General features: G+C 39.5%; 1 protein-coding gene across 2 annotated transcripts in view; it reads right to left on the bottom strand.

Annotated features, from left to right (window-relative positions):
- The window catches only part of LOC140186428 (brefeldin A-inhibited guanine nucleotide-exchange protein 2-like), a 146,686-nt gene that overhangs the window by 49,725 nt on the left and 73,729 nt on the right, over positions 1–23,232 (bottom strand). For both annotated transcript variants that reach the window (XM_072240701.1, XM_072240708.1), the window contains 7 exons: positions 15,541–15,652; positions 11,587–11,792; positions 11,380–11,464; positions 9,787–9,958; positions 5,988–6,133; positions 4,633–4,761; positions 2,976–3,134 (listed from right to left, as the gene is read on the bottom strand). In XM_072240701.1, the coding sequence (XP_072096802.1) occupies positions 2,976–3,134; positions 4,633–4,761; positions 5,988–6,133; positions 9,787–9,958; positions 11,380–11,464; positions 11,587–11,792; positions 15,541–15,652 (1,009 nt within the window). The remainder of the gene's footprint in view (positions 1–2,975; positions 3,135–4,632; positions 4,762–5,987; positions 6,134–9,786; positions 9,959–11,379; positions 11,465–11,586; positions 11,793–15,540; positions 15,653–23,232) is intronic.

The raw sequence follows: 23,232 nt of genomic DNA, 5'->3' as shown, positions 1-23,232 counted from the left end.
ATCTGTAACAGACTGATTACTGATTTGTTTTTTTTCATTTCAAAAGTACAATTAAGCTTTTGTCAATCGCCTCGTTATTTTCAGGAGATACTAAATGACTTGATCACTCCTTGAAGTTTGAAATCCATTCAAGAACTCAGATGCAGGTGGCTGTGAAATGATTACAATTGTCTCGATTTAAGAACGAACAATTTGTCACGTAGACAACTGTTAAGGCTTAGTGCTTGATGACTCCCATATATTTGCTTGGTGATAGACAATTTAAATCTCATAACACTGAAATTCAGTAACACAGGAAATCTTGGACACTAATGAGGTTCAAGTTTCTTACTCATTGTCAAGCTATTAAACATTAATAAGATGTGCAGATGGCAGTAGTTCATGCAAATGATTATTTGGAATATGTTTATGACAGCAGATGTGATAACTGAAGCTAAATTCAAGAAAAAGCTAGTTTCGTATTGCAAAGATGGACAGGGAGGGAAGGATAAAGCAAAGTAAGTCTGTCTGACATTCAATATTACAGATTGTTCTATTGTTGACTCTTCATCTTTAAGATTATCTCTGATTTTACCCTTTCCACGAGCCTGCTGGGCAATTACAATAGCTCTGCATTTCAGTTTTTGAATTGTGTTCTCTCCAACAGCCTGAAACAATTTACAAACTGGATGATTTAATTAACTGCTTATCCTCAAGGCACAAGTTCTCATTCAAACACATACCCTTGATTCTATCTACCCTCTTTCACCTTCTTGATCATTTAAAATTATTTTTCTTCCCAAATTTTGACAAAGGATCTTTATTTTCTCTTTTCATACATGCTATCTAATCTGCTGAGTGCTTCCAGTATTTTGTTTTCATTTCAGATTTCCAGCACTTGCAAGTTTAATATCCAAATTAAAACAATTACCTGAATATTAAATAGCCATTGCACCAACTTAGAAGGCTTTATAACTTCAGTTTTTATGGCACTTCTTGTTTCTATTCGCACTATTTTGGTTTTAAACTTTTGTAACCCTTTTCAAAACTTAAAATTTAATTTGCTCTGAACACAATTACAACTTTATTTTATCAATTGAATGTTCTCATCATTTCATCATTCCAGTGAATCTGAATTCCAGATTTTCCATTGCTTCAACACACCTTTTTACATCAAAGATCTCTTAATTCCTCATTACACCAATGAAGACCAATCAACTCATTGTCTAATATTTCATATGAGATCAAAATTCTATTTCCATTTTCCAAAAGCATTTTTGCTCCTGAAACTCTCCTTTTATTGATAGATGTACCTGTGTTGAATTGCCTGTTGTAGGCAGGCAAAACAATGATCAAGCTTCATATGTGAAATTTCTCACAATTGCGCACTTTAAAAAATACTGCACTAAGTTTCTAAGATAAACAATCTGGCAAATGTGACTAAGGGGGAAGTCTACATTGAGGAGATCAAGATTTTCACCTCATGTCATTTTCAAGATAACAACTGAGTAGGCTAGTTTGGTCATTTAAATTGGATCTTTATAAAAAGTGTAGCATTTCGTGACAGTTTTATCCAGGTGGTATTATCAGCAGCTGGATGAATTGTAAAAGGCAGGTTGAACAGAGTTCAAGTATGCATTTAATAAAATTCAAGCCCAGTTATTTCACTGTTGTCAATCATATGAATGGACGTGGGATAAGAACAAGTCTGGAGTTTATTTTATGAATTTGAAATAAACACAAGGTCCTGCACATGAGGTTGGTCAAGAAGGTTCAGTTGCTCAGGATTCAAGCTAAGGTAGTAAACCGGATTAGACATTGGCTTTGTGAGAAAAGCCAGAAAGTGGTAGTAGATGACTACCTCCCCAATTGGAGGCCTGTGACAAGTGGAGTGCCGCAGGGAATGGTTCTTGTTAATTGTCATCTATATCAACAATTTGGATGATAACGTAGTTAACTGGATCATCAAATTTGCAGATGACACCAAGATTTGGGGTGTAATGGACAGCAAGGAAAACAATCACAGGTTGCAGCAGGATCTAGACCAGGTGGAAAAATTCGCTGAAACGTGGCACATGGAATTTAATGCAGACAAGTGCTAGGTGTTGCACTTGGGTGGACCAACCATGGCAGGACTTGCACAGTGAACGGTCGGGCACTATGGAGTGTGATAGAACAAAGGGATCTGGGAATAGGGGTCCATAATTCATTGAAAGTTCTGTCACAGGTAGATAGGATCGCAAATACAGCTTTTGGAACATTGGCCTTCATAAATCAAAGTACTGAATACAGGAGATGAGATATTATGTTAAAGTTGTACAAGACATTAATGAGGCCTAGTTTGGAACACTGTGTGCTGATTTGGTCACTAATCTACAGAAAAGATGTAAATAAAGTTGAAAGAGTACAGAGAAAATTTACAAGGATGCTGCCGGTACGGGAGGACCTGAGTTATAAGGAAAGATTGAATAGGTTAGGACTTTATTGCTTGGAACGTAGAAGATTGAGGGGAGATTTGATAGAGGTATACAAAACTATGAAGGGTATAGATAGGGAAATGCAGGCAGATTTTTGCCACCGAGACTGGGCGGGATTACAACCAGAGGTCAAGGGTTAAGGGTGAAAGCAAAAAGTTTAAGGGGAACACGAGGGGAAACTTCTTCACTTGGAGGGTTGTGAGAGTGTGGAATGAGCTGCCAGCATAAGTGCTGCATGTGAGCTTGATTTCAGCGTTTAAGAGAAGCCTGGATAGGTACATGGATGGTAGGATTATAGAGGGCTATGGTCCCAACGTACGTCGACCAGAGCAGGCAGCTTTAATGGTTTGGCATAGACTAGATGGGCCAAATAGCCTGTTTCTGTGCTGTACTCTTCTATGACTCTATAAGATTATAGGTGAAATTTCTCCGTATGAAGCTTTATTTTTGTTCACTAAATGACTATAAACAACAGATCAAACTAATTTAAAGAAAAAAGCAGAACCTCACAACATTTACCTCATGCCAGGAATTTCCAAGATAGTTACCATCAGTGTGCGCCACGGTAATGAGAGTCTTTATAGTATCTATGTTTTTTTGCTTCATTTCTGTGATGCCGGAGCTTGCTGTTAATAAAGTAAAACGGGCCAGAGCTTGAACATAGGCATCTCTCTCAATCTACAAAAGTAATTGAGTGGATAATTTTATTTTAGACTGAATATTAAGTTAGAGGTGCAAAATCAATTAAAGTATATTTACATTCATAAAACATCTGTTCCACGTCAATGGAAAAAATAACTCAGCATGTCATCAGTCCTTGCCTCTTCAGTCAGTAAATCAAACCACTTCCAGCTGAAGGTCTCCAAATGAAAAACTATCTGGTTCAGTCCAGTTTTTACTCCACACGTTTACCCATCTATCGCCATTGAGGTAATGTAGTCTGGATCTAAACCACCTATTCTACCATACTGCTATTGTTGAAACATACATATAAGCTTCTGTAAGCTCTAGACTACATTATATCAATACGATGGCCAACCTCTCCTTTATTCCATTCTCCACCAACTCAAATGCATCCAAAACAATTAGAATCCCATGCCACAAATGGAGTTTAGCTTGCACTTGTGCTGACCAAGACTGCTTACCCAAATTCCAAAAGAATTCTAGATTTATGTTTGAATCCCTCCGTACCTTTAACCCTCCCAATCTTCTCCAGCTCTACAGACTTTTTCCAGGAAAAGAAAATCAAAACTACAGGGCATAGGCTTAAAATGAGAGGGAAAATATTTAAAAGGGACCTTTGGGGCAACTTCTTCATGCAAGAAAATGGTGTGTACATGGAAGAGGCTGTCAGAGGAAATGGTTGAGGTAGATACAATAACAACAATAACATGAAAATAGGTACTTGGATAAAAGTTCGAAAGTTCATTTTATTGTCAAAGTATGCATGTATAATACAACTTCGATACTTGTCTACTCCAGAAAGCCATGAAATACAGAAAGACCATGGGTGGTGGTGAAAGAAAAGACATCAAGTACCTCCCAGCTGGCAAGAAAAAGAAACATAACTCGCAGACACTAAAATCCTCCCCTCGCCTGCAACAAAAACAATCAACAACCCTCTACACACAACACCCCCCAACCCCCTCACTCGCAGAAAAGAACAGCAACATGTGGATAGGAAACAGTTAGAGGGATATGGGCCTATTAGCTGAACGGACAAGTTGGGCCAAAGGATCCGTTTGTGAGTTTTATTTCTCTTTAACTCTAACAAACCAAAATCAGGGTTGCTGATAATGTAAACATTTCTCATTCCTTCATACCACTTCTCCCTTACATTGTCAGCTGCACATTCAATTGCCATCGTCCTCAACTTTAGGATTTCTTTCTGAATATACATAGAAATCAACAATCTATTCCATTGCATTGCTCTCACCACACATTATCACTTCAATAACAACTTGTCAAAGATCCTCATCTGCTGCACAACCTGAGCTTATGTCCAGACCCGATTGTGTTAAAATGTGTCATAAATAATCCTGAAAATTCAAATGTGACACTCTTGGAAGAAATACATGCAAAAATGTTCTGAAAACATTGGTTAAAATTATGCACAAAATCCAAAGAATGAGCGTGAGTGAAATAGAAATCAAGCACCTGGCATGCAAAAACATACCTGCATCCCAAAAATACAGGCTATTCTAATTGCACAACGAATGCCTTCCAAGCAAAGAAAAGCTACTTCAGAATCATCACAGTCTTGTAATCCAACACTGAAAGCTGCTAATAATGGTGTCCATGCCAACTGCAAATAGAAAATATTTAGACCTTCAGAATTTACTATACTTCATAATTTCTAATTCACCAACTCATAACAAGGCATTTCAAACTGAAACAACATGATTACAAGTTATTGCAGAACAATATATTTTATGAAATAGCTACAGAGTACCATACATAATTTAATGCTATGTGGCTACTTGAATCCTGCAGGTTACGCCTAGCTAGAACCCCAATCACACTGATTTGATTAGGAATTATAAAAGTGAGAAGTGCTGAGAGCAAAATACTTTTAATTATTTCAGTTTAATCTACTTAATTATAATTACTTCTTCATGCCACATAGGGCGCTTATAAGAAGTATTCACCCTCCTTGGAAGTTTTCATGTTTTATTGTTCTATAACAGTGAATCACAGTGGATTTAATTTGGCTCTTTTGACACTTATCAACACAAAAACTCCTTCATGTCAAAGTGAAAAACAATCTCTACAATGGCCATAGGATTGGCTTTGATCGCACAAAACTACTGTGCCATGCCAATGGCTTTTGGACCTGTCTGGTGAAGGAAGTCATTGAAATAAAACTAGAGAAAAGAAGTTTAACAAAGATGAAGGTCTCGCTCCAAGTAAGAACTGGAATTAGATTGTAAACGAGGTGGGACAGCAGAAACCTGACTGGATGAGGACTAACCAATCGGAGGGATGGACGGGGGTGTATATACCACCGAACTAGACATGCCCAGGCATTATCCCTGATGAAGATGGCAGGGTTTGTCATTCGAACATTGGTTAAAATCGATACCTGTACCCGGCTGCCTGCCCAAAAGAGCTTATTCGTCAAAATAAAGACAGCTTTCTTTTAAGATTTTTCCCCAGAGGAAGAAGGCAATAATTCATCTGGGCTTATTATTGAACTATCTGGTCACAATGTGGATTTTAAGTGGTTCTATCTTGAATTTTTCACAATTTTAAGATATCAGACAAAGATGTCAGCATTGTCCCTCTCTAAAATATACCCCTGAACAAAAGTTACCAGGCAAGCAACTTAAGATTCAAACAGTCACTCAACTACTTAACAAAATACACTGAAAATGCAACATATATTCTATATTGCTAGTTATGAGCTTTTCTGGAATTGCTTGTAAACCATCAATAGTCAGTTAACACTTAGGAAATTGAATCACTCTAGAGTTATTCCCAGCAGTGATTTCAATGGGAAAAATATAATTCTACATTTGGTCCACAGCTTACTTTAAACATTGGTCTGACATGCTCAAGATGTGTTGCACTGGTAAACGGTGCCTGTGCATGGCTTACTGCTTCCATCAACACCTTTGCTGTTTTTGCCATTTGCTCCATCTCAAGATTATACAGTAGCCTTCTCTGTTTCTCTGTACCTAGAAATACAAATGTTGATAGAAATCAGCACCTATTATTTTAATATCAATTAAAGTTAACCCATGTCATTGGGTATATTTAAGGCAGAGGTTGACAGATACTTGATTAGTCAGAGCGTGAAGGGATATGGGGAAAACATATGAGACTGGGGCTGAGAGGGAAAATGGATCAGTAACGATGAAATGGTGGAACAGACTTGATGGGCCAAATGGCCTAATTCTGCTCTTGCACCTTATGGTCTTATAAGGCATTACTCCAAAAAGGGATCAACCAATAATTAACTAAAATTATTTTAGCTATTTTAGGAACAGGAGGGGGTCAATAACTCGACTGGGTGTTTTATTTATTTGAATATATATATATATATAGACCACCCAATAGTAACAGGGACATTGAGGAGCAGATAGGGAGACAGATTTTGGAAAGGTGTAATAACAACAGGGTTGTCGTGGTGGGAGATCTAAATTTCCCAAGTATCGACTGGCATCTCCCTAGAGCGAGGGGTGCAGATGGGATGGAATTTGTTAGGTGTGTTCAAGAAGGTTTCTTGACACAATATGTAGATAAGCCTACAAGAGGAGAAGCTGTACTTGATCTGGTATGGGGAAATGAATCTGGTCAGGTGTCAGATCTCTTAGTGGGAAAGCATTTTGGAGATAGTGATCACAACTTCATCTCCTTTACCATAGCATTGGAACAGACAAGTTAGGAAAGTGTTTAATTGGAGTAAGGGGAAATATGAGGCTATCAGGCAGGAACTTGGAAGCATAAATTGGAAACAGATGTTCTCAGGGAAAAGTACGAAAGAAATGTGGCAAATATTCAGGGGATATTTGCGTGAAGTTCTGCAAACGTACGTTCCAATGAGACGGAAGGGATGGTAGGGTCCAGGAACCGTGGTGTACAAAGAATGTTGTTAATCTAGTCAAGAAAAGAAGAGCTTACAAAAGGTGCAAAAAGCTATGTAATGATAGAGCGCTAGAATATTATAAGGCTAGCAGAAAGAAGCTCAAGAAAGAAATTAGGAGAGCCAGAAGGGGCCATGAGAAGGCCTTGGCAGACAGGATTAAGGAAAACCCCAAGGCATTCTACAAGTATGTTAAGAGCAACAGGATACGATGTGAGAGAATAGGACCAATCAAGTGTGACAGTGGAAAAGTGTGTACGGAACCAGAGAAGGTAGCAGAGGTACTTACTGAGTACTTCGCTTCAGTATTCACTGTGGAAAAGGATCTTGGTGATTGTAGGGATGGTGATTGCAACGGACTGAAAAGCTTGAGCATGTACATATTAAGAAAGAGGACTTACAGAAGCTTTTGGAAAGCATCAAGTTGGATAAGTCACCGGGACTGGACGAGATGTACCCCAGGTAACTGTGGGAGGCGAGGGAGGAGACTGCTGATCCTCTTTGCATCATCAATGGGGACGTGAGAGGTTTTGGACGATTGAAGGGCTGCAAATATTGTTCCGTTATTTAAGAAAGGGAGTAGAGAAAGCCCAGGAAATCTTACACCAGTGAGTCTTACTTCAGTGGTTGGTATGTTGATGGAGAAGATCCTGAGAGTCAGGATTTATGAACATTTGGAGAAGCATAATATAATTAGAATAGTCAACATAGCTTTGTGAAAGGCAGATCATGCCTTACGAGCCTGACTGGATTTTTTGAGGATGTGACTAAACACATTGATGACAGTAGAGCAGTAGGTGTAGTGTATACGGATTTCAGCAAAGCATTTGACAAGGTACCCCATGCAAGGCTTACTGAGAAAGTAAGGAGGCATGAGATCCAAGGAGAAATTGCTTTGTGGATCCAGAACTGGCTTGCCCACAGAAGGCAAAGGGTGGTTGTAGATGGGTCATATTCTGCATGGAGGTTGGTCACCGGTGGTGTGCCTCGGGGATCTGTTCTGGGACCCCTACTCATTGTGATTTTTATAAATGACCTGGATGAAGAAGTGGAGGGAAATTAATAAATTTGCTGATGACACAAAGGTTGGAGGTGTTGCAGATAGTGTGGAGGGCTGTCAGAGGTTACAGCAGGACATTGATAGGAAGCAAAAATGGGCTGAGAAGTGGCAGATGGAGTTCAACCAGGATAAGTATGAGGTGGTTCATTCTGGCAGGTCAAATATGATGACAGAATATAGTATTAATGGTGAGGCTCTTGGTAGTGTGGAGGATCAGAGGGATCTTAGGGTCCGAGTCCATAAGACACTCAAAGCTGTTGAACAAGTTGACTCTGTGGTTAAGAAAGCACACAGTGCATTGGCCTTCATCAATCGTGGGATTGAGTTTAGGAGCTGAGAGGTAATGTTACAGCTATATAGGACCCTGGTCAGACCCCACTTGGAGTACTGTCCTCAGTTCTGGTCACCTCAATATAGGAAGGATGTGGAAACCATAGAAAGGGTGCAGAGGAGATTTACAACGATGTTGCCTGAAATGGGGAGCATGCCTTATGAGAATAGGTTGAGTGAACTTGGTCTTTTCTCCTTGGAGCGATGGAGGATGAGAGGTGAACTGACAGAGGTGTACAAGATGATGAGAGGCATTGATCATGTGGATAGTCAGAGGCTTTTTCCCAGGGCTGAAACGGCTAGCACGAGAGGGTACAGTTTTAAGGTGCTTGGAAGTAGGTACAGAGGAGATATCAGGGTAAAGTTGTTTTTTTTTATTAACACAGAGAGTGGTGAGTGTGTGGAATGGGCTGCCGGCGATGGTGGTGGAGGCAGGTACGATAGGGTCTTTTAAGAGACTCCCATACAGGTATATGGAGCTCAGAAAAATAGAGGGTAATGGGTAACCCTAGGTAATTGCTCAGGTAAGGACATGTCCGGCACAGCTCTGTGGGCCGAAGGGCCTGTATTGTGCTGTAGGTTTTCTATGTTTCTAAAATTTAAAACTCATGCTATTTGAATCCCTGCATTGAATTATGTCTGATGCAAACAGAATGACTGCAATTTTTAGCAAACATTTGCTGTGCCAGTATTGAGTAATGGAAATGCAATAGATAACTTACCTGCAGTATTACTGAACTAGTTTGCAATTTTTCAATACATTCCATGTATGCAATGGTAAACATACATATTCAAGAATAACTAACCTATTTGATACTTTCCAAAACTCAAGAGACAAAGCTTTCATTTCTCCTAAGAGGTTTGCAATTATATCTATCTACATACTGAGACTCTTGTATTTAGGGAATAATGAAAGGTAATTTATGAAAAAAAGAAATTTTATGTAATCTGAATAACTTGATTAATATTTTAATAATGCCCAATTAATAAATGCACACTCAAATGTAAAGATCTTCAATAGCTGAAACAACAGCAAACCTGTTTGTGTTTTATCGGTTTGTGTGGCCAATATCTTGATTTTGAAATAACAAGGTCTTCAATTTTACAGAAAATTGGAAATGGAAGGAAATAAGTCAAGACTTTCTCCAAAGCACATGTAATACAGCACACAAAAGAAGAAAAGCTTCACTGAAAGCAGATCTATTCAGAGCATATGGGTCATCATCTTAGAATCACGATAAATATTTTCAAGTTTTTAATGACAACAATATACAATTGTCTATGTAGACCAACTGAAATGTGTAATGCCACCATATTCACTAAGAGTCTCTCAAAACTACTGTAGTCTGACTCACTTGGCTTTGTGGATCTTGGTGTCATTGAAAGCTCCTTTGTTTCTTTCAGTGTAATTTTCTTCCCTGCAATCTCATCATAAATGGAAGACAAGTATTCTTCTGGAAGATCTTTGCTGTCATGGATCCCACGATTCATCTTAATGTATTGTTCTTTGGTCATTTTGTTCTTTATCTGTTCAATGTATTGGATAATTTAAACATTGTAATTGTTATTTATTATATAACGCTTGAAAACAAGATGAGTAAAAGTTACTGAAAATGTACCAAAAGCATTCATTTGTCATTCCCTGCTTGGTTCCTGAACTCACAAGTCAGAAGGCTGTGAGCTCAAGCCCTATTCTAAAGCCTTAGATTATTTGTCTTTGCAGTGGAAATAGTACGTTGTTATTTGAGATATAGCAAGATATCCATGCCCTGAGGTAGATTTGAAAAGTTCTGTGGCAATATTTGAAAGAAAGGTTCTATTGTAACCATAGCATGATTTTAATTGGGTCCTCAGAATTTTTTTCCCTTTTTTATACTTGGAAGGTCTTGCAACAGCAAAGCATATGAAATATATTCTTAGAGAGGAATAAAGAGTCGATGTTTCAGGCCAAGACCCTTCATCAGGAGTAGAAAGGGTGAAGAAACCAGGTGAGGGGGTAAAGAATAATTAAGTTTATTCTTTATTATCCTTCACTTGATATTTTTATGTTCTTTGACATGACTAATTTGCAACAAGAATTGTCATATCACTAATGGCTACTTGTTTGGCATTAACAATTAGAGATGATGTCGATGGTACTGGAATGAATCGTCATCTAAGCTGGTGATCAAAAACGGGTGCCTGCTGTATACAAATTTCCAAATTCCTCACATTCTTCAAAGGTAAAGAATGGAAAATTTTACTTTGTGGTCATACATGCCATAGCTGTGTACAGAGATGAGAAGGCCTCTCCTTCACAAGTTCTATCTGCCTGTTGTCGCCAGTACAATCTTCTATGCGGTGATGTTTTGGGGCAATGGCAACAAGACAGGTGATGCCAGCAGGCTCAATAAACTTATTAGAAAGGCTGACTGCTATAGGAGTTGAATTGGACACACTGGAGGCTGTGGTAGAACAAAGGATCCTATGGAAAATCCTGATAATTCTGGACAATGTTTCTCAACCTCTGCATGCCACCTTGGCTGAACAGAGCAACACTTCTAGTAACTGACTAAAACAGCTGCACTGCTCCAAAAGAACACTATATGAGGTCATCCTTATGCTCGGCCATTTGGCTCTATAATGAGTCAACGTATAGCTGGGGAAGTGATGACTCCCTCCTGTTAGATAGTTTCAAGTACTTATTTTTTATTCTTTCTTACTTCTCTTCTAATATTTGTATATCTGAGCACTTGTAATGCTACTGTGACACTGTAATTTCCTTTGGGATCGATATCCATATTTGCACGTTTGCACAGAACTATCAAGGTAGGATGAGAAGCCTTACAAGGTGAAATAGGGATTTGGATTCATTGTGAATACTGATGACTTTTGTTGTGCAGCCCCAGAAATTTATCAATGACGTTAATATAAACATTCAAATACAAATCATCTCCTGAAGTTCATACCTGAGGGCTGTGCAAATCTGTTGTCAGCATTATAATAGAGTAGGCCAGAACATATGCAGAATCAGCACTTGTAAACATTGTCTGTCTGGGTGGGGTGGGGTGGGAATGCAAAAATTGCACAACTTAATGAAATAAAGTTTAAAATTACGAAGTACAATTTAAAATCTTTACCAATCCATTTTAAAAGCATTATAATTTCTCAATTACCCTTGATTGCATTCCAAATATCTAGCTGCAAATTTCTCCATGAGTCGATCAATTTTCTGCGCTTCTCCAGGCAGACGAAATCCTTCAAGGTATATTCGAAGAGCTGACACAAAATCTTTCTCACAGAAATCAAGCTGGTCAACATAAGCATACATCACCTCTTTGTTGAACTTGTTGTTTTCTCCTAAGAATTCACCCACTTGGCTCTGTGAAAAATATGCAAGGCCATTTAGCTATGTGAAATTCAACGTATACAAGATAGCATAAAATATATAACAGGAGACACTATATCACAAAACTGTGGAATTACATTTTAAAAATTTTCATTATTATTAAAAAGGTGTTAACATTGGAGTTGCTTAAAATAAAAGATTTGAGAACAAGGTCCTTCAGATAATAATTGTACCATGACAATGCAATCCATAAGAGACAGACAAAGGAAGGTGGCTGAACTTGGTATTAGATTTGCAAGCATATACAGTTGGAAAGAAATCTTATTCTTCAGAAAGGAAAATGAGCTAATCCCACAAGCTAAGTATAGCTCTTTCAAAAATATCATAAACTACATTATAGACCAACGACTGGACTCTCACATTAATCTCCACTCACTCTTAATTATATGAGAACATTTGACTAGATGAGAAATTGGTTGCTAAATCAATGTGCAACTATAATCATGGGCAGAGAATATCAAAGAGCAATAGACTGAGAGCAAGTCTAGCAATCAAGATAGTCAGGAACACAGTAAAGGCAGGGTAAAGAATAACAAGGAATTGTGAAGATTTTGGAAATCTTGAGCACCACACAAAAATACTAGAGGTCAGGCAGCTTCGACGGAGGGAAATAAGCAGTCAATGCTTTGGGCCCAGACACTTCATCAAGATTGGAAAGGAAGACGGCAGATGCCAGAGTGTCTGAAGCTTAAAGAATTGTGTGTGTTGCAGGTAAAGGACTATTCAGTTAAATTGTATTTATTTCAATACTTGAGGTTTAACAGGTCTGGCAGACAAACTCAGAGTATGAATTGACTTTGAGGACTGGGATGTTACGGCTATAATAGAAACAGAGAAAGGTAGGACTAGCAACTCAATATTTAAAGAAACAGGTGCTTACAGGCATGACAGAGGTACAGCTAAATGAAGAGTGGGTGTAGCCTTTTTGATAGGGAGGATCAAACTGAATTGCTTGGAAAGGATGTTCTTAGCGAATTACTCAGTGGCATACCCAAATGGGTAGAATTTAGAAACAAGAAGGGAAGGCTTACTCTATCTTATACACTACTTACTCTGCATCATTCAGACCCCTGAATAGTCAATGGGAACTTGAGGAACAGTTGTGTAGAGAAATTGCTCATAGGTTGGAAGAATAACAGGGTTATATTAGTGGGGTATTTTAATTCTCCCAGTATTCACTAGGCTTCCCAGAGTATTAAGGGCCCGGACAAGGTGGAATTGGTGAAATGTGTCCAGGAAAGATTCCTGAATTAATATATTGAGGGTCCCATTTGGGAGGGTGCATTGATAGATCTTCTCTCCCTGAATGTAACTAAAGTGACAGTCATAAAGGCTCTATTGAATGTTCATTCGATTCATTTTCAGATAGTGATGGAAAACGATAAGACAGGTTAGGGTTTTGGACTGAAGCAGGGCTAACTTTAGGGCAATTAGACATGATCCAGCAGATGTCATTTTGATGAGCCTGTTTCAAGGCAAGGTACTGACAAGTGGGAGGCTTTTAAGAGAGTGACAGGCAAGTATTCATGTTGCTGTTGAGGTGAAAAATAAACCTGGCAAGTTTAATGAACTTTGGTTGATGATAGATATTGAGGCTCTGGTCAAGAAAAACAAGAACACTTATTGGATTAACAATGAAAGAGGTGATTGAATCCCTTGATGACTATGAAAAGTCTAAGAATACAATTAAGGAGGAAATCAGGAAAGCAAGGAAATGGTACGAATTGGATCTGGCAGATAAAGTTAAGGGAAAATCCAAACGATTCTATAGATATATTAAAAGGATGGAGAGTAGGTCCCCTTAGAGATCAGCAGGTCCATCTACATCTCAAGCTGCAGGAGATGGCTAAGATTTTTGAACAAATTTCTCTTTGGTGTTACTGAGGAGAAAATCACGGTTGCTCAAGAGATAAAGAAACAAGTAGAGATGCTTTAGAAGACATTCATGTTACCTTACAGGACATCGAGGATAAATCTGCAGGGCCTGACGAAGTGCAGCCTTGGACATTGTGGGAGATAGGGAGGAAATTGTGGAGCCCTTGTAGAGATTAGCTTCATTATTAGCAATTGGTAAAGTTCCTGAAGACTGGAAGGTGGTTCATATTGTTGCTTTATTTAAGAAGGGTAGCAAGAACAAGCCAGGGAACTAAAGGATGGTCAGCATGACATTAGTAGTGGGCAAGATACTGGAGAAAGTTTTAAGGGTCAAGAATTACCAGCATTTGGATGAACAGTCTGATTAGGAAGAGTCAACATGGTTTTGCGTGTGCAAAGTTGTGTTTGCAAAACCTTTAGAGTTCTCTGAAGAAGTAATCATAGAGGAAGATGAGGGTAGGGCAGTGGAGGTTATCTATCTGGATCCTAGCAAGACCTTCAACAATGTCCTGCATGGTAGGCTGGTCTAGAAGGTTAGGTCCCATAGAGTTAGTTAAGTGGATTAAAAATTGACTCAATGGTGATTGAACAGTGTTTCATAGAATTCAACCAGTGACTAACGGTGTGTTGCAGGGGTCCGTGTTATTCATTATTTATTTAAGTGATTTGGATCTGAAGGCAGAAGGCTTGATCATTAAGTATGCAGTTGACATAAAATTAGGTGGTGGTGTTAATAGTTTACAAGGGGATCTTGATCTGTCAAAAAAGTGGCCCAAGGAATGACAAATGCATTTCAACCCAAGTTACTATAATGTAATGAATTTTGGAAAGTCAAAATCGCATAGAACGTATTGTGAAAGGTAGGGCACAAGGGATTAATAATGGAGTACAAGTGCACAGTTGAAAGAGGTGTCCCAGGTATACTGGGTGGTGAAAAAGACAATTAACATTTTGGCCATCTTTAGTCAGGGCTTAAGAGTTAGGACATTATGTTCCAGTTGTCTAAGTCATCGGTGATGCCACTCTTGGAATACTGTACACAGTTTTGGTCACAGTGTTATCGGAAAATTGTGGTCAAACTGGAAACAATACAGAAAAGATTCACAAGGATGTTGCCAGGACTGGAGGGCCTGAGTTCAAAGGGAGAGATTTACCAGGCTAGGTCTTTAATCCTTAATGTAGAACTTAGAACGAGAGGAGACCTTATAAAAATGTCCAACATTATGAGAGGCATGGATAAGGTGGACTGTCAAGTTTCTTTCTCCCCAGGGTAGAAGAGTTCAAAACTAGTGGGCATAGATTTAGGGTAAGGGCGGAGAAATTTAAAAGGGACCTGAAGGGCAACTTTTTCCACATAAAGGGTGGTGAATACATGGAAGTTAAATACAGAGGAATGGTTGAGGCAGGTACAACACTGTCATTTAAGAAGTGTTTGGCTTGGTACTTGGAGGAGCAAGACATAGAGGGATATGGGCTAAATGCAGGAAACTGGGATTAGCTGGATGGATACTGTGGCTGGAATGGACTCAATGAGTTGAAGGGTCTGTATCTGTGCTGTATTGGTCTATGAATAGTGTTTCAATATCTTTTTCAGATGGTATTTTAGATTCATTTGGAGTGAAAAGGAATAGGAACCCAAAATTTCTAGTGAGGAAAAGTACCTGTGACTCATACTTACTAGACTGTCAAGAACAATTGACAATTAAGAAATGTGAACACAATAAAATTGTTGATAAAGGAAGCTTGTACTTTCCTTTAGGACACTGGCCAAAACGTTTTCATCAAAAATAACTTGTTGCAATAAAAACATAATTTATAGAGCTAATTTATCTTAAGCACATCTCACCGAATCTAATCTTTCTTCCCGTAGAAGAAACTGTGCAATGTCTTCAGCTGTTGTAGCTAACATTCCTTGTTCCTGCAAGTACTGTATACCTCTCTTTGGTTTCCTGTTGAATCTAAAGATGAGATTCAAATTATGACAATTTTTATAATTAACAATATTTTGCATTGCTCTCATTCCAGTAATAAGAAAACAAATCTCAACACTTAGTTCAAGTTACAAATCAGCAGTTCCTCACATGGTAGAACTCAGCAATTTACAAAAGCCGGCACTGATCAATTCTTCTGCATAAAATAGTACAAAAGCCATTGTAAACTATCAAAATTTGGCTCCAGTAAAGTTGAGATGATGTTTGGCAAACAATTTGGTATGCAATGTAGGGCAACATAATGGTTTAACTCATGTGTATAAACCTTAAATTCCAATCAAGGGATACTCAGTTCATTATTGCTGTTTCAAGCTTAATCACTTCTGGAGCCGAGAAGAAAGCAGATGGGATGGAGTTTACAATGTAACGTGAGACTCAACATAAACTACTTCCTTACACTTCAGTGACTGGTTGATACTTTGAAGTTATATCACCAGCTAACTTCTGTCCTCTGGGAATTGTTGATAAGTGTCAAAGGTTCCAACATATTGAAGGTTAATTTCAGGATAATTGCCAGAAGTATTTACTACTAAAATGCTGGGACAAAACTACGTTTTGCTCAAATACACACACACAAATACATATATTTCAGGTAGAAGCCATATTAAACCTACCTGAGAAGAGGAAAGAAAACCACAAGAAAGTGACCAAAAAAAAGTCAGAATAAGTGGGAAGGTAAATGGTATGGCATGCCAGTTGAGGGACTCTAGCAAGAACCTGAGTGAATATGGCAAAAGAGGAAATGAACAGGGAAATAAGTTAAGAATCAAGAAACCCTAAAGCAAGTGTTAATTAAGTATATAAATGCTAAAAGAGTGACAATAGAAGAGGTGGCCTCAACAAGGGAAAGGAGACAGTAAAGCTGGAATACTAATCTGGAGACAAACTGTCAAATGATATCTCAAAAACTACTTATTCCCATGGTTTTCTTCACTATAACTCTTCCCACCCTGTCTCCTGTAAAAATGCCATTCCATTTTCTCATTTCCTTTGTCTTTGCCACACCTGTTACCAGGACGAGGCTTTCTTTTCCAGGACATTAGAAAAGTCCTCCTTCTTCAAAGTTCAAAGTAAATTTATTATCAAAGTACATATATGTCACCTTAAAAAACCCTGAGATCTATTTCCATGTGGGCATTCACAGTAAATATAAGGAACATAAAAGAATCAATGAAAGACTGCACCCAACAAGATGGACAATCAATGTGCACAAGACAACAAGCTGCAAAGACACAAAAAGAAATAAAAGCAAGCATAAATAACAAGAACATGAGATGAAGAATCCTGGAAAGTGAGTCCATAGGTTGTGGGAACAGTTCAGAGATGGGATGAGTGAAGTTAAATGAAGTTATTCCCTCCGGTTCAAGAGCCTGATGGTGTGATCCTGAGGCTCCTGTATGACCTGATGGCAACAGCGAGAAGAGAGCAGGGTCTGAATAGTAGGGGATCTTGATGATGGATGCTGCTTTCCTGCAACAGTGCTCCATATAGATGTGCTCAATGGTGTGGAGGGCTTTACCTGTGATGGACTGGGCTGTATACGCTTCTTTTTATCAGCTTTTCTGTTCAAGGGCATCAGTGTTTTCATACTAGGCAGTGATGCAGACAGTCAATATACTCTCCACAACACATCTTCAGAAGTTTGTCAAGGCTTTAGGTGGCATGCCAAATCCTTGCAAACTTCGGAGAAAGGCAGAAGCACTTGTATGCTGAGCCCAGGACAGGTCCTCTGAAATTATAACATTGAGGAATTTAAATTTGCTGACACGCTCCCCCTCTGAACATCCAGTTTCCTCCCCCTGAAGTTGATAACCAGCTCCTTGGTCTTGCTGACATTGAGTGAGAGGTCGCTGTTGTGGCATCACTCAGCCAGCTTTTCACCCTCTTTCCTATATGCCGATTCCTTACCATCTTCAAAGAACAGGGTGTCCATTCCTCCACCACTGATACTGTCATCACCCGTATCTCCTCCATTTACCAGACATATGCACTCACCCTATCTTCCCGCTGCCTTAACAGGGATAGAGTTCCTCCTGTCCTCACCCACCACCTCATGAGCCTCTGCATTCAACGTAACGTTCTCCATAACTTCTGCCGATGTGACCCTACCACCAAACTCATCTTTACACCCCTCCACCCCATAGTCTGCTTTCTGCAGTGATTGTTCCCTCCATGATTTGTCTATTTATCCCTCTTCACTAATCTCCCTCCTTGCACTTATCCCTGGAAATGGAAGAAACGCAGCATCTCCTCTGTCACTTCCTTTCATGGCCCCAAACAGATCTTGTAGTTGAGGCAACACTTTACCTATGAATCAGTTGGGGTCGTCAGCTATATCCGTTGCTCTCAATGCAGCCTTCTCTACATTGATGAGACCCAATGTAGATTGGAGGGAATGCTTGTCAAGAACCTTTGCTCCATCCGCATAAAACGGGATTTCTCAGTGGCCAACCATTTTAATTCCAATCCACATTCCCATACATCAATCCATGGCCTCCTCTTCTGACACAATGAGGCCAATCTCAGGTTGTAGTAGTAACACTTCATATTCCATCTGGGTAGCCTCCAATCTGATGGGATGAACACCGATTTCTTTAACTACCGGTAATTTCTCTCCTTTACTCTTCCTTTCTTTTTCTGTTCCCCATTCTGACATCCGCCTTACACCTTCTCTTCTCCAAATGTGCCTATCACCTCCCTCTGGTGCCCCTCTTCCTTCCCTTTCTCCCATAGTCTACTCTCCCCTATCAGATTCCTTCTTCTCCAGCCCTTTACCTTATTACCTCACCCATCATCTGTTTCTTACTTTATCAGTCCTCACCCACTCAGCTGACTTCACCCATCACCTTCTAGCTTGCCCTCTCCTTCTCCTCATTTTCTTATTTTCCCCCTTCCTTTCTAGTCCTGATGAAAGGTCTCAGCCCAAAACATCAATTATTTATTTATTTCCATAGATTCTGCCCGACTTCAGTGGAGTTCCTCCAGTATTTTGAGAGAGTTGTTCTGGCTTTCTAGCATCTGCAGATTCTCTTGTGTTTAAGTTATTAGAGATTATAGTTTTACCAATAATAAAGTGGTGGCACTCAAGCAATAATCTAGGTTGAATGTGACACAGTTAAATACAACTTTATGGAAAGGTTTGTTGTAATCTTCCAATTCTCATAACCCTTTCTAACATGCTGGTGGAGAGAGTTTTATTTGGGTTTTTAGCGCTGGAAATAGTTACATTCGGACACGTCTCATTAGCAGGGCAGCAGTATGGTTGCGCTATTCATTCCAGGGACCAGCTGATTGTGCTTATGCCGGCCGGTTTAGCGAACAGAGCGGCGGACACCCTTGCTGAAATCTGGAGGAAACACAGAGAATGCAGAGAGGGATCAAAAAGGCGAGGAAAGAGGACCGGGTCAAGACAACAGAGACTTAAGGAGAAGAGGAGTTATAAGCCATGTCGCTCCTCTCTCATTATGGGCGATGTGAGATCGCCAGGTAATGAAATGGACAGGTCGACGGCGCTAGCCAGGAGTCAGAGATCATTTCGGGAGTGCAGTGTTATGTGTTTTACTGAAACGTGACTGCACGAGGACATACCCGACCAAAATGTTTCCATAAAGAGCTTCCAGACCGTTCGGGCTGACCGGAAGTGCACTGAGAGCGGTAAGCGTAAAGGAAGGGGGCTTACTGTTCTGGTTAACCACAGATGGTACAATCCTGGTCATATTATGATCAAGGAACGTGTTTGTAGCCTGGATATTGAACTTCTTGCTGTTGGACTCTTGGCCATGTTATTTGCCAAGGGAAATCTCACATGCATTGTGGTTGTTGTGTACATCCCTCCCTCTGCCAACCCAACATCGGTGTGTAACATCATCTACACCATTGGGCACAGGAGTACATTCAGCCAGAGACTCGTTCCACCGGGATGCAGCACTGAGCCTCATGGGAAGTCATTCCTGCCTGTGGACATCAAACTTTGCAGCTCCTCCCTTGGAGGGTTGGACACCCTGAGCCAATGGGCTGGTCCTGGACTTACTTTTGTCTGGCATGATTTACATATTATTATTGATTGTTTGTGGTTTTGTATTGTTATGTTTGTACTCTGTTCTTGGTTGGTGCAGCTGTAATGAAACCCAATTTCCCTCGGGATCAATAAAGTATGTTTATTTATCTATCTATGGGGGTGGGGGTAGCATTGGACTAAAAGATGGCAAATTTAACACTTCTGTCAAAAACAGGGTGTAAAAACAATGCAACTGTAGAGCAGAACAGTTTAACCTTCACTGTGAGGAAGTTTTTAAGAAACCATAATCAGGGAAATAGTACATGTTAGTTAATGCTTGGAAAAATTTGAGTTAGGGTGACCAAACATACTCACACAGGTTAAAAGCAAGTACTATTTGACTATGTAAACAAAATCTCTTGTTGAGGTAACAAAATTAATGAAGCAACTATTAGAATATAAAACTAATAATTTGGAGTATATTCAGAAGGCACTTTAATAAAGTCATACACAAAAGAATAATTAGCTAAATTGAAAATGAAGACTGCTGAGTGATAGAAACACTTCTCCTTGATAAATGTTAATAGTGACAAGGGTCTGCAGTGCTAAGTTCCCAAGTCTGCAACTCAAAAAGTGGCACACAGCAAGGAGTGAAGTAGCAGCCTGCAAGATGACGTAGGTTGACAGGTTAAATGTGTACAATTATAATAAATGATGTCTAATACAAGTGAGTGCAATGTTCTATGTGAAGGCATAAAGAGCAAGGGAAAAATGAAAGTAATTAGCACTCTTCTCAATGATGCAGAAGAACTAAAGGACTAGGTTTGCCTGTACATAAAGTCTGAGAATTGTCAAAGCATGTTTAAAAAAGTTAGATAGTAAAATATATGGCACACTGGCAAAGAGCAAACCACTAGAAGTCATAAAAATCATGAAACAAAACACTGGTTAGACTACAGCTTAAGTATTGCTTTGAAATTTGATCACCAAAGCAGGAAGGTCAAAGAAAGGGCACTCAAAAGATTAAGCAGAACAATTAAGGGCATGAGATATTTCAGCTGTATGTTCTCTTATAAGCAAGGTTGAAAGGTGACTTGATACAAATTCATCATTGGAAAGAAACTGTACACTACAGGTAGCTATTTCCAAAATCTGTTGATTCAAGGACTAGTAAAAAAAGAAAATTTTGGGGAAACGACACAAAGGGGATGTGAAATTTAAAAGAAATAAACTTAATTTAACTAAGAGTTTAGAGAAAGGATCTGGAATTCAGAGACTTTACATGGAAACAAAATAATGACATGCCTTCAGAGAGATGTACAAGTCTTATACCTGCAGTGGGCAGGCTGACACAAGTCAAAAGGTTGTACACAGTAAACTTGAATCACTGTAGTTCAGGGAGGGAAAGAGAAAGAAAGAAAAAGAGATGAGTCGAAACCCTTTCTAAATGACTGTTGAAAGAAGAGTTTTTCAGCATTTTAAAACAGAAATAAATTAGGATTTCTCCTTAATCTTAAAAGAAAATATTTTCCCTAATCTGATTTAGATTTCAGAATTAGAATCAGACTTAATATCACTGGCATATATCATGAAATTAGTTAACTCAGTGACAACAGTACAATACATGATAATACAGTATACAAAAAATAAGAAAATCAATTACAGTATTTAAGAGAGGGCTGGGGGAAAAAGAAAACATTTGAACTGTATCCAGACAAAGATCAGTTTAAGCATTCTGCAAACACTAATGAGGCTAGGACTTAATAGCTGGGTCTCAGGGAGGTTTAAGAACAGAGGGACCTCTGAGTACAAGTACACTGATCATTCATTATGGTAACACAGGTAAATAAAGTTCCTAGGAAGATATATGGTACTGTCTTCATCAGTTGGGACAAAGGATAAAATAGGGAGGTTATGCTCCAATTTCCTAAAACCTTGGTCAGACCTCAGCTGGAGTACTATATGCAGTTCTGGTGACCAGTGTGGACAAAGGATGTGAGATTGCAGAGGATTCACTGGGATGTTGACCAAACTGGGGTAGTACAGTTAAGAGGAAAGACTGGAAAGGACAAACGTTTTCTCCCTGTACAAGTGGGTGGGTGGGCAAAGGGGGGGCTATGAAAGTAGGAGAGGATACTTGGAAGTAGTAAAGGGCTGAAGAGGCAGGGATCTAATTGGAGAAGACCATGGAAAAAAGGAAGGAGAAAAAAAAAGAGGGAGGTGAGGCGAAGAGAAGTTCAAGTTCAGGTTCAGTTTATTGTCATTCAACTGCACACACATATTCCACCAAATGAAACAAATGTTCCTCCAGACCATGGCACACATGCAGTACATACAACTCACACACACGGCACGAAGTAATATTACCACAAATAAATTAACAAATCATAATAAAGATGAGAAATATATAATGATAATCATGAGGTGCATGTACGATACAAGTTAAAAAGTAAACAGTATAATGCTACTGGCACTTCATAGAAGGAGAGGAGAAGATGGCAGCGCGACGCAGCTTGCAGCGGCCACTCCGCTGGTGATGTCTGTTATTTGTCAAGTAGGGTGCCGTACACAATCCTGATTTGATGGAGACGGACATGAGAGCATAGAGGAACATCTGGTGAAACTTCTGAAATGCCTGCTTCGCTGCTGCTGCTACTGTGTGGCCTGAAATCTCTGCAGAGGAAGGCCCCAAGTCCTTGGCTTTGCCTGTTGCTCGGCGGCTGGGGCGGGGTCAAAGTGCTTGGCAGAGGATGGTGCTCGGTGTCGAAGGGCTGGTCAGAGGCTCGAAGTTTTTGGACGGACTCAGAGTCCGCTGCGGTCGGGTGCTTCCAATGGTGCTGCATTGGCAAGTCTGCAGTGCTTGGAGGTTCATGGCAGGGAGAGTTTCTCCCTTCTATGTGAGATGATGAGGCTATCGGGACTTTGAGACTTTTTTTTTTACCGTGCCCATGGTCTGCTCTTTATCAAATTACGGTATTGCTTTGCACTGTTGTAACTCTATGTTATAATTATCTGGTTTTGTTAGTTTTAGTCTTGGTTTGTCCTGTGTTTCTTGTGATATCATTCTGGAGCAACATTTTATCATTTTTCAATGCATGCACTTCTAAATGACAATGAATGAGGTCTGGGTGTCCTCATAATCTAATCTAATCTAATACGTAATGAGACCACATGATAGTACTCACATATGGTGGCAGGGAGGTCAGTGGTCTTATGGCCTGGGAAGATATCGCCCATCTTAACAGTTCTTGTCCTAATGCTACAGTATTTCTTGCCTGATGTTAGGGGGTCAAAGAGATCACCGGATGAATAGGAGGGATCATTGACAATACTACAGACCCTGCATACGAATGGGTGAAAAAGAGACCACAATGATCCTCTCAGCAGTTTTTGCAATCTCTTGTAGGGACTTGAGGTCAGATGCTTTGCAATTCCTGTACCAGACAGTGATGCAACTGGTCAGGACACTCTCGATGGCACTCTTGTAAAAATTGATTAATATTGTTGGGGGGGGGGGGGGGCGGGGAAGGTGGAAGCCTCAGACTCCTCA

The sequence above is a fragment of the Mobula birostris genome, chromosome 2 (genome assembly GCF_030028105.1).
Source record: "Mobula birostris isolate sMobBir1 chromosome 2, sMobBir1.hap1, whole genome shotgun sequence".
In the NCBI taxonomy this organism is placed as follows: Eukaryota; Metazoa; Chordata; class Chondrichthyes; order Myliobatiformes; family Myliobatidae; genus Mobula; species Mobula birostris.
Note: the sequence above shows the minus strand (reverse complement) of the source record. Positions and strands in the feature narration are given on the sequence as shown.